The 12211-nt window shown below is 46.6% G+C and overlaps 1 protein-coding gene and 1 pseudogene across 1 annotated transcript in view; one reads left to right on the top strand and one right to left on the bottom strand.

The window, feature by feature from the left end:
• mrc2 (mannose receptor, C type 2) overlaps nucleotides 1–12211 on the top strand; it is a 278995-nt gene that overhangs the window by 65798 nt on the left and 200986 nt on the right. Inside the window, exon 2 of the mRNA XM_060848970.1 lies at nucleotides 2678–3061. Coding sequence (XP_060704953.1) covers nucleotides 2678–3061 — 384 coding nt within the window. The remainder of the gene's footprint in view (nucleotides 1–2677; nucleotides 3062–12211) is intronic.
• On the bottom strand, nucleotides 1071–1395 carry LOC132830986 (large ribosomal subunit protein P1-like; annotated as a pseudogene).

Genomic DNA, 12211 nt, shown 5'->3' with positions numbered 1-12211 from the left:
CTGATTCTCCCAGTCTACCTGCATGTTGAAATCCCCCATAACAACTGTCAGTAACATCTTTGCGACAGGCCAATTTCAGCTCCTTATTCAACTTACACCCATCCATACTACTGTTTGGGGGACTGTAGATAACTCCCAAGAGGGTCTTTCTACCCTTAGAATTTCTCAGCTCTATCCATACTGACTCTACTTCCCCTGATTCTAAGTCCCCCTGCAAGGATATGCAGTCACGAGTCACCAATCACAAAACATGTTTCATTTATATATACCCTCACCCATCCTCTGCTGAGGAGAAACCCAAGATCACCTCTAAACTGTATCTGACCACTGTACTCATTTCCCTGTTGATTACCACTGCATCCTACCCTGCTGTGTAGTGCATCTATGTTACGTTCTGGGTTATGAGGATTTATTCATTCATGCAATGTGGGCATCGCTGGGTAGCCCAGCATTTATTGCCCACCCTAATTGCCCAGAGAACTGTTCAGAGTCAACCACATTGCTGTGGGCCTGATCAGGTAAAGATAGCAGATTTCCTAAAAGAATATTAATGAACCAGATGGGATTTCCGCCCTAATTTCCAGACTTTTTATGATTTTTTAAAATGAATTCCAATTTCACAATCTGCCATAGCAGGATTTGAACCCAGGACCCCAAAACATACCAGGTCCCAGGATTCAAATGTGATCTTCTCTGAGCCATGCTGTAAATGTTCAGTCGGTGGTCTTACAGTGTCTTTACTCCATGGCTGAAAACTCCAATTTCAAGTCCCACTTTGGGAATTGATGATGGTGTAAGGTCATAGAGTCCTGCAGCACGGAGACAGGTCCTTCGGCCCAAACTAGTCCATGCCGACCAAAATGTCCATCCACACAAACCCCATTTCCCTGCACTTGGCCCATTTCCTTCTAAACCTTTCCAAATGCCTTTTAAATATTGTTAATAAACCTGCCTCAACCACTTCCTCTGCAGCTCATTCCACATGCGTACCACCCTCTGTGTTTAAAAAAAAAGTTGCCCCTCTGGTTCTTTTTTTTTATTTTTAATTGTAACAATGTTGCATGTTACATTTAATCGAAAAGACCAAAGCCCATGTCATCACCAGACTCTTTCAACTCTTCTTGTTTCTTCTTTTCCTTTTGCTCTTCAGCAGCAACGGGCCAGTAGTGAGGCAGCTGCTGCCGCTGAGGCATTACCATCAGCACCAACACTGCAGATCAGGCTGTTGATATCAATATTAGCCAAAGTCTTGCTAAACAGACTAGGCCAGAAAACCTCAATAGGTACTCTAGCTGTTTTGATCAGAGCATTGAGTTTGTCTTCAGAGACAGTGATCTCGTCATCGTGCAGGATGAGTGCACTGTAGATATGGGCGAGTTCCAAGGTGGAGGCCATGGCTAACAGAGGGGGTGGGGATGGGGGTCCAACAGTGCTATTCGCTGGGAGGAACTCGGCCTTAGCTTCGATCCAAAAAACCGAGCATTTTAGGACCAGGGCAGCATGGGAAGAGGGGGTTTCATTTTAATTCTTTCCCCTCTAACTTTAAACTGATGCCTTTAGTCCTCAATTCTTCAATCCTGAGAAGAACACTGTGTGCATTCACTCTATCCATATCTGTCATGATCTTATGCAGCCCTATAAGATCCCCCCTCAGTCTCGTGCGTTCTAAAGAAAAAAGCTTGTCCGACTCTTGAGTCCTGGCAACATCCTTGTGAATTTCTTCTACACTCTTTCCAGTTTAATAACATCCTTCCTATAGCAAGGAGACCAAAACTGAACACAATAGGTGTGTTCTAACGTGGCCAACAGGTTGATTGGTCAGTTGATAAATCTTTCTGCTGTACCTATGGCAGACAGTAAGAGCAGGAGACTTTCATGCTCAGCCAGAACCGTGTGGTAGCTGCAATGCAACAGCCTCCTCATGTTATAAGACTCCATAAACAGGTTCTATCCATAAGTAAGCACCATCTTTCTACTGAGGGACAGCACATTTTTTAAAAATACCTTTGATAGGATGAGAGTGTCAGTGGTAAGGCCAGCGTTTGCTGACCATTCTCACTTTCTCTTGTACTCAGTGGCTGAAGAAGGATTACACTCGAAATGTCGACTCCTCTACCTCCCAATGCTGCCTGGCTTGCTGTGTTCTTCCAGTCGCTTGCTTATCTACCTTTTCTATGCCTGTCATGATTTTATAGACCTCTGTGAGGTCACTCCTCAGTCTCCCGTGCTTCAGGGAACAAAGTCTCAGTCTATCCAACTATAACTCAAACCTTCCAGTCCAGGAAATCTTTCCTGCACTTCTTTTAGTTTAATAATATTCTTTCTGTAATGTGGCCTCACCAATGTTTTGTACAGCTGCAACAGGATGTCCAACTCCTAAATGCAATGCTGTGACTTTCAATTACAGATTTTATTTGTGAATGTTAATTACTACCAGCAACTATGGTCAGATGTGTAGTACAACAATGCAGTATCTACACACAGCAATACATGTGGCAGTGCAGTATACAGACTGGACTGTGTAAACTAATAGTTTATTCATAGTGCTGAGCACTGGATATACAATTAATATAATTTTTCCACAATTTTAAATGGGGAATCTGGTTTGATAATGTAAAATGTTGATTGCTCTATGAACTCTTATATTTAATTGGAGTTATATTTTTCTGATTCACAGATGCCAATATATTTCTGATATACAGTGAGAAAGCAGACAGTTGCCTGGAGAGCAGTGGCTCCAGTGTAAGACTGGCTCCATCCTGCAATGAAAGCTTCGACCAGCAGCAGTGGAAGTGGGTGTCGAGACTGAGGCTCTTTAACCTTGGATCCAAGCAGTGTCTGAGCATCCAGAGGAGGAACGACACTGTGCCCAGACTGGGTATGATGGAGTGTAACCAGGAATCTGCCCAGATGCGATGGCATTGTAATGGTCTAGGCAGTCAGCTTAGCAGTTACCTGAACCAGCAGTCTAAAGCCGGTACCCAAGGGCCTAACACAGGCCAACCTGATGTGTGGAGAATTTACAACACTGATGAGGACCTGTGTGCTCGGCCTTATCACGGTAAGATTGAGTATTAATGAACACTAAGCTGAGTTCTCATTAAATTGGGAGGACTCAGATCTCATTAACGTCCAGAGAAACCCTCGCTAATCAAAACCTCACCTGAATCTTCACCCTGTTAGTTGCTTCTAGCAGTACCATTGAAAGAAGATTTGCATTTCTACAGCGCCCTTTAATGATGATCTGGGACTCCCAGGGTTCTAACTCTAACCAATTATGTTTGAACTGTAGGAGAAAGTGAGGACTGCAGATGCTGGAGATCAGAGTCGAAAAGTGTGGCACTGGAAAAGCCCAGCAGGTCAGGTAGCGTCCAGCTGCTGCCTGACTTGCTGTGCTTTTCCAGCGCCACACTTTTCAACCTCTTTTAGATTGGTGTGTAACTGGAATCACATACAGACCAGAACAGCTAAGGACAGCAAGCTTCGTCTCTGATCAAACATGAGTGAACTTGTCGGGTTATTCCTGGCCATTCATGTTCACTTTAACCATGACCAAACTTCCCAGATTTTAGTTTTAAAGTAAATTAAAATTCTCAAATTGCCTTGGTAGAATTTTGAGCTTACTTCCCATAAATTATTATTCAAGTCTGTAGAATACCGCCGTGTCCTGACAGAAGCTATTTGGATCATATTGAAGAGGTTGTATTAGCAAGTGCCATTGTTGCCTCATTGCGGTGGTCTTGATCACAGGGCAGTGTGTTGCATGATGGTGGGAGGAACTAAGCAACACTATGTGCAGTCCTGGGACACAGCTTGTGATTTGCCAAACACTTCACAGGAATGGTGCAGCAAAGTTCAACCAGGAAATATCTTGAAACACACACACGAGCAGCTGGGGAGTAACTTTGTTTTGTATCACGTGTACCTTCACATTGAGTGAATAGCAATAAAAGAAAATCTTGCCTGAGGGGAAAGATAGAAAAGGAACCTAAGGGGCAACTTTTTCATGCAGAGGGTGGTGCATGTATGCAATGAGCTGCCAGAAGAAGTGGTGGAGGCAGGTACAATTGTAACATTTCAAAGGCATCTGGATGGGTATTTGAATAGGAGGGGTTAGAGGGATATGGGCCACGTCCTGGCAAATGGGATTAGATTAGGTTAGGATAGCTGGTCAGCATGGACGAGTTGGACCAAAGATCTGTTTCCATGCTGTACATCTCTATGACTCTATGACTCTAAATGCTATCTAGTTAAAAATCACACACCACCAGGTTATAGTCCAACAGGTTTATTTGGAAACATTAGTTTTTGGAGCACAGCTCCTTCATCAGGTGGTTGTGGAGCATAAGATCGTAAGACACAGAATTTATAGCAAACGTTTAGAGTGTGATGTAACTGAAATTATATATTGAAAAAGACCTGGATTTATATATTGAATATATAATTTCAGTTCCATCATACTGTAAATTTTTGCTATAAATTCTATGTCTTACAATCTTATACTCCACAACCACCTGACAGAGCAGCCCCGATGGGTTGAGTGGCCTCCTCTTGTTCCTTTTTTTTTTAAGATTAGACTTACAGTGTGGAAACAGGCCCTTCGGCCCAACAAGTCCACACCGACCCGCCGAAGCGCAACCCACCCATACCCCTACATTTACCCCTTACCTAACACTATGGGCAATTTAGCATGGCCAATTCACCTGACCCGCACATCTTTGTGACTGTGGGAGGAAACCGGAGCACCCGGAGGAAACCCACGCAGACACGGGGAGAACGTGCAAACTCCACACAGTCAGTCGCCTGAGTCGGGAATTGAACCCGGGTCTACAGGCGCTGTGAGGCAGCAGTGCTAACCACTGTGCCACCGTGCCGTTCCTTGTTTGTACATTCATAAAATATCAGGGAAGATAATGTCGGTTCTCATAATCCAGGGTCCCAAACTAATGCTCTGCCACACAAGTTTTTGAGCAGTGCTCAAAAGCTAGTGCTTCCAAATAAACCTGTTGGACAATAACCTGGTGTGTGATTTTTAACTTTGTCCACCCCAGACCAACACCGGCGTCTCCAAATCAAATACTATCAAGTTCACTTTTAACAATTCTGTTCGCGGTCTCTATTGATCCTCCGTGTGAAAGTAAGTCCCTAATCTTCTTGTTTTTGTCCAATTATGTTTCTTGAGCTCTGACCAATCCAAATGGGTTTTGACAAGGTAAATCAGGAAGACTTAATGATCTCTTTCTTTTATGAGAGTCCAGTGGTTTCTCACTTAATTCCAGATTTGTTAATTAAATGTAAAGCTGCAGTGGTCGGATTTGAACTTGTGTGGCAGAGCATTAGTTTGGGACTCTGGATTATGAAAACCGACATTATCTTCCCTGATATTTTATGAACGTACAAACAAGGAACAAGAGGAGGTCACTCGACCCATCGAGTCGGCTCTGTCGTTCAATAGGGTCATGGCTGGTCTGATTCGAACCTCAACTCTACATTCCTGCACACATCCCTGAAAATCTTTCATCTCCTTGATAATCAAGAATCTGTCTATCTCTTAAAGATTCTACATCCACTGCATTTTGAGGTTGGGAATTCCAAAGACTCTCAACCCTCAGAGAGAAAAAAAACTGTTCTCATCTCTATCTTAAATGGAGAAGCCCTTATTTTTCAACTATGAGTCCTAGTTCTAGATTCTTCCACAAGAAGAAAAATCCTTTCTTCATTCACCCAGTAAAGTCCTTTCAGGAATTTGTATGTTTCAATTAAGTTAGCTCTGAGTTTTCGCAAGGTTTATGAAGGTTTGTAGCTCAGTTTGAGGTTTAGGGTGAGGTTTGCTCGCTGAGCTGTAGCTTTGATATCCAGACGTTTCATTACCTGGCTAGGTAACATCATCAGTGGCGACCTCCAAGTGAAGCGAAGCTGTTGTCTCCTGCTTTCTATTTATATCTTTCTCCTGGATGGGGTTCCTGGGGTTTGTGGTGATGTCATTTCCTGTTCGTTTTCTGAGGGGTTGATAGATGGCATCTAGATCTATGTGCTTGTTTATGGCGTTGTAGTTAGAGTGTCAGGCCTCTAGGAATTCTGTGGTATGTCTTTGCTTAGCCTGTCCCAGGATAGATGTGTTGTCCCAGTCAAAATGGTGTTTTTTTTCATCCGTGTGTAGGGCTATGAGGGAAACGAGTCGTGTCTTTTTGTGGCTAGCTGGTGTTCGTGTACTCTGGTGGCTAACTTTCTTCCTGTTTGTCCTACGTAGTGTTTGTGGCAGTCCTTGCATGGAATTTTATAGATGACGTTGATTTTGTCCATAGGTTGTACTGAGTCTTTTAAGTTTGTTAGTTTTTGTTTAAGAGTGTTGGTGGGTTTGTGTGCTACTAGGATTCGGAGGGGTCTCAGTAGTCTGGCTGTCATTTCTGAAACTTCTGTGATATATGGTAAGGTATTTAGGGTTTCTGGCTGTGTTTTGTCTGCTTGTTGTGGTTTGTTCTTGTGGAATCTGCGCACTGTGTTTTTTGAGTATCCGTTTTTGAATACGTCGTATAGGTGGTTCTCCTCTGTTTTTCGAAGTTCGTCTGTGGTGCAGTGTGTGGTGGCTCATTGGAATAGTGTTAAGATACAGTTTCGTTTGTGTGTTTGGGATGGTTGCTGGTGTAGTTGAGTATTTGGTCTGACTCTTGTAAACTCCCGAGAATACAGCCCTCGCCTTGTCTAACCTTTCCTCCGATGGCAATCTGCTCATTCCAGATATTAGTCTAGTAAACGTTTTCTGAACTGCTTTAACATTCTTCTGTAAATATAGTGATCAGTGTTGTACGCAGTATTTCCAGGTGTAGTCCCAGCAGTAACCTGTATAAGAAGTATAACCTCCCTATTCTTGCCATCAATTCCCCTCAGAATGAAACATCACCCTATTAGCTTTTCTCATTACTTGTTCTGGGTGTATGTTGACCTCTGCAATTCATGTTAATCGAAGATAGCTTCTTCATTGGAGCTACACTCATCCAACCAAATGAAATATATAACATTCCTGTTAAATCAGACAAGGTAAAAAGATAATTCAGTCATCTCCATTTGAAATACAACAGTATTACCAATACTGAATTCCCTCCTTAATCAGAAACTCAATCTGACTACCCACATCTAACTGCGGCTACAAGAGTAAGGTCAAAGATTGGGAATTCTGTAGTGTGTAACTCACCTCTTTACTCCTCAGTCCACCATCTTAGAAGGGCCCCTTCTATGAGACACAAGCCAGACATATAATGGAATATTGTCCATTTGCCTGAATTAAGTGCAGCTCTGACAACAGTTGAAGTTCAACGCTATGCTGAGCAAAGCAAGCTCACTTAATTGGCACATCGACCACGAACATTCACTGTGTCCAGCTGCGGTGTTTACCAGCTGCAAGACTCAATGTAGCAACTCACCCAGGATACTTCAGAGTTAAAAATCACACAACACCAGGTTATAGTCCAACAGGTTTAATTGGAAGCACACTAGCTTTCGGAGTGACGCTTCTTCATCAGGAAGTTTGTGTCTGGCTTGTGTCTCATAGAAGGGGCCCTTCTAAGATGGTGGACTGAGGAGGAAAGAGGTGAGTTACACACTACAGAATTCCCAATCTTTGACCTTACTCTTGTAGCCGCAGTGGATAGTCAGATTGAGTTTCTTCATCAGGAGCGTCACTTCGAAAGCTAGTGTTTCCAATTAAACCTGTTGGACTACAACCTGGTGTTGTGTGATTTTTAACTTTGTACACTCCAGTCCAACACCGGCATCTCCAAATCAGGATACTTCAAGAGTAACTTCTGAAACTTCAAAGGACAAGGGCAGAAAGTCAGGGATCACCTCTACCCGCAACTTCCCTTCCAAGCCCCACACTATCCTGATCTGGAAACATATTCTTCAGTGCCGTTTGATCCTGGAGCTTCATTCAGAAATGCACTGTAGATGTGCACACAGCACTGGAATGCAGCCTTCAAGAGGGACTGCTGAAAATCGCCACTTCAAAGTTAATTAGGGATGGGAAACAAATACCAGCCTGGCCAGCAATGCTCACATCCCATGAGTTATTCTTACAAAACCATCTTCATTCCAATAAAATGAACTTGCATTACAACTTAAATCCTTCATCCTTGGTAAGAGCAAGTGAAACTCTTCTGTACTTTCTCCATGGCCTTTCCATAGTAATGATGTGGAGGTGCTGGTGTTGGACTAGGACAGACAAAGTTAAACATCGCACAACACCAGGTTATAGTCCAACAGGTTTATTTGAAAGTACTGGCTTTTGCTGCACTGCTCCTTTGTCAGGTTGCTAGTAGGGCAGGTACATAGGCCACAGAGTTTATAAATAAAAGATAAAAACATCATACAACTGATATGATGTATTAGACAAACCTAGGTGGCTGTTATGTTTTAAATCACTTAGAATGTGGATGCAGGTTCTGATTGATCAGTATGTAAATCCTAGAATATCTTTCAAGTCACAGCCCCAAGATAACTTAAGGTTTCATCAGTGAATAAAAAAAGACATCTCAGCTCAGTCAATGCATTAAAGGTGGGAGGTTAGAGTCTGTCAGTATTCCAGACTAGAATGAGAATAGTTTTATTTCCGAGGTAGGAATTTATAAAATGTAACTGATTGCCTAGAGATTGTGTGCTTTTTCAACAAAATAGAATGCATCTGCAAATGCAAATTAATTCTGTGTGTGTGTGTGAGAGAGGAGGAAAGTGTGGGGTGTGTGTGTGTGGGACAGAGGGAGAGAGAGCATTGTGAGAGAGGGAGCGCATATGTGTATGGGGGGAGAGAGAGTGTGTGTGTGGGAGAGGGAGCGTGTGTGCATGTGTGTGTGGGAGAGGGTGAGTGTGTGTGTGTGTGTGTGGGAGAGGGAGTGAGTGTGTGTACGTGTGAGAGAGGGAGTGAGTGTGTGTACGTGTGGGAGAGAGACTGAGTATGTGTATGTGTGGGAGAGGGACTGAGTGCGTGTGTGGGATAGGGACTGAGTGCGTGTGTGGAAGAGGGACTGAGTGTGTGTGTGTGTGTGTGTGAGAGAGGGGGGTGAGTGTGTGGGAGACTGTGTGAGTGTGTGTGTGGGAGACTGTGTGAGTGTGTGTGTGGAAGAGGGACAGTGTGTGTGTGTGTGGGTGAGTGTGTGTGAGAGAGAAGGGGTGAGTGTGTGTGTGGGGGGGTGAGTGTGTGTGTGGGAGAGGGAGTGTGTGTGTGGGAGAGGGAGTGTGTGTGTGGGAGAGGGAGTGTGTGTGTGGGAGAGGGAGTGTGTGTGGGAGAGGGAGTGTGTGTGTGGGAGAGGGAGTGTGTGTGTGGGAGAGGGAGTGTGTGTGTGGGAGAGGGAGTGTGTGTGTGGGAGAGGGAGTGTGTGTGTGGGAGAGGGAGTGTGTGTGTAGGAGAGGGAGTGTGTGTGTAGGAGAGGGAGTGTGTGTGTGGGAGAGGGAGTGTGTGTGTGGGAGAGGGAGTGTGTGTGTGTGTTGGGGGGGGAGAGGGAATGTGAGAGAGGGAGTGTGTGCGTGTGTGTGTGTGGGAGAGAGGGAGTGTGTGCGTGTGTGTGTGTGGGAGAGAGGGAGTGTGTGCGTGTGTGTGGGAGAGGGAGTGTGTGTGTGGGAGAGAGGGAGTGTGTGCGTGTGTGTGTGTGTGGGTGAGAGAGAGAGTGTGCGTGTGTGTGGGTGAGAGAGAGAGTGTGCATGTGTGTGGGTGAGAGAGAGAGAGAGAGAGTGTGTGTGTGGGTGAGAGAGAGAGAGTGTGTGTGTGGGTGAGAGAGAGAGAGTGTGTGTGTGGGTGAGAGAGAGAGTGTGTGTGTGGGTGAGAGAGAGAGTGTGTGTGTGGGTGAGAGAGAGAGAGAGTGTGTGTGTGGGTGAGAGAGAGAGTGTGTGTGTGGGTGAGAGAGAGAGAGTGAGTGTATGGGTGAGAGAGAGAGAGAGTGTGTGTGTGGGTGAGAGAGTGCGTGTGTGTGTGGGTGAGAGAATATGTGTGTGTGTTTGTGGGAGAGAGTGTGTGTGTTTGAGAGGGACTGAGTGTGTGTGTGTGTGTGTGAGAGAGGGGGGGGTGAGTGTGTGTGTGAGATGGAGTGTGTGTGTGTGTGCGCGTGTGGGAGAGGGAGTGTGTGTGTGGGAGAGGGTGTATATGTGTGTGTGTGCGTGAGACAGGGAGTGTGTGCGTGTGTGTGGGATAGAGGGAGTGTGTGCGTGTGTGTGTGGGAGAGAGAGTGTGTGCGTGTGTGTGTGGGAGAGAGAGTGTGTGCGTGTGTGTGTGTGGGAGAGAGTGTGTGTGTGTGTGGGAGAGAGTGTGTGTGTGTGTTGAGGGAGAGAGAGAATGTGTGTGGGAGAGAGTGAGGGTGTGGGTCAGAGAGAGTGTGTGTGTATGGCAGGGGAGAGACTGTGTGTGTGTGTGTGTGTGGTGGGGGAGAGAGTGTGTGTGTGTGTGTGTGTGTGTGTCGGGGAGAGAGAGTGAGTGTGTGTGTGTGTTGAGGGAGAGAGAGAATGTGTGTGGGAGAGAGTTAGGGTGTGGGTCAGAGAGAGTGTGTGTGTCGGGGGAGAGGTAGAGTGAGTGGGTGTCTGTGTGAGAGAGAGAGTGAGTACCTGTGTGTGTGGGAGAGAGTGAGTGAGTGCGTGTGTGTGGGAGAGATAGTGTGCATGTGTGTGTGTGGGGGAGAGAGTGAGTGTGTGTGGGAGGGAGAATGAGAGAGTGTGTGTGTGTGGATGAGAGAGAGAGTGTGTGTGTGTGGATTAGAGTGTGTGTGTGTATGTGTGTGTGTGTGGGGGTGGGAGGGAGAGTGAGTGTGTGTGTGTGTGAGGGAGAGTGAGTGTGTGTATGTGTGAGGGAGAGTGTGTGTGTGTGTGAGGGAGAGTGTGTGTGTGTGTGAGGGAGAGTGAGTGTGTGTGTGTGTGAGGGAGAGTGAGTGTGTGTGTGTGTGAGGGAGAGTGTGTGTGTGTGAGGGAGAGTGTGTGTGTGTGTGAGAGAGTGTGTGTGAGAGCGAGTGAGTGAGTGTGTGTGTGTGGGAGAGTGTGTGTGTGAGAGAGTGAGTGAGGGGGAGTGTGTGTGTGTGAGGGAGAGAGTGTTTGTGTGTGAGGGAGAGTGTGTGTGAGAGTGAGTGAGTGTGGTGGGGTGTGGGAGAGTGAGTGTGTGTGTGAGGGGGTGTGGAAGAGTGAGTGTGTGTAAGGGGGTATGAGAGAGTGAGTGTGTGTGTGGGGGGGAGAGAGTGTGTGTTTGTTGGGGGGAGAGAGTGAGTGTGTGGTGTGGGGAGAGAGAGTGTGTGTGTTTGTGGGGGAGAGAGAGTGTGTGTGTTTGTGGGGGGGAGAGAGTGTGTGTGTTTGTGGGGGGGAGAAAGTGTGTGTTTGTGAGGGGGAGGGAGTGTGTGTGTGGCGGGGGGAGAGAGAGTGTGTGTGTGGCGGGGGGAGAGAGAGTGTGTGTGTGGCGGGGGGAGAGAGAGTGTGTGTGTGGCGGGGGGAGAGAGTGTGTGTGTGGCGGGGGGAGAGAGAGTGTGTGTGGCGGGGGGAGAGAGTGTGAGTGTGGGGGGGGGAGAGAGTGAGAGTGTGTGGCGGGGAGAGAGTGTGTGTGTGTGGCGGGGGAGAGACTGTGTGTGTGTGTATGTGGCAGGGGGAGAGTGTGTGTGTGTGTGTGTGGCGGGGGAGAGAATGTGTGTGTGTGTGGGGCAGGGGGAGAGTGTGTGTGTGGGGCAGGGGGAGAGTGTGTGTGTGTGTCGGGGGAGAGAGAGTGAGTGTGTGTCGGGGGAGAGAGAGTGAGTGTGTGTGTGTGTGTTGAGGGAGAGAGAGAATGTGTGTGGGAGAGAGTTAGGGTGTGGGTCAGAAAGAGTGTGTGTGTGTCGAGGGAGAGAGAGTGAGTGTGTGTCGGGGGAGAGAGAGAGTGTGTGTGTGTGTTGAGGGAGAGAGAGAATGTGTGTGGGAGAGAGTTAGGGTGTGGGTCAGAGAGAGTGTGTGTGTGTTGGGTGAGAGGTAGAGTGAGTGGGTGTCTGTGTGGGAGAGAGAGTGAGTACCTGTGTGTGTGGGAGAGAGAGTGAGTGCGCGTGTGTGGGAGAGATAGTGTGCATGTGTCTGTGTGGGAGGGAGAATGAGAGTGTGTGGATGAGAGAGAGTGTGTGTGTGTGTGTGTGTGTGTGTGGATTAGAGTGTGTGTGTGTGAGAGAGAGAGAGAGTGTGTGTGTGGGGGAGGGAGAAAGATTGAGTGTGTGTGTGAGGGAGAGTGAGT

The sequence above is a fragment of the Hemiscyllium ocellatum genome, chromosome 32 (assembly GCF_020745735.1).
Source record: "Hemiscyllium ocellatum isolate sHemOce1 chromosome 32, sHemOce1.pat.X.cur, whole genome shotgun sequence".
Classification (NCBI taxonomy): Eukaryota; Metazoa; Chordata; class Chondrichthyes; order Orectolobiformes; family Hemiscylliidae; genus Hemiscyllium; species Hemiscyllium ocellatum.
Note: the sequence above shows the minus strand (reverse complement) of the source record. Positions and strands in the feature narration are given on the sequence as shown.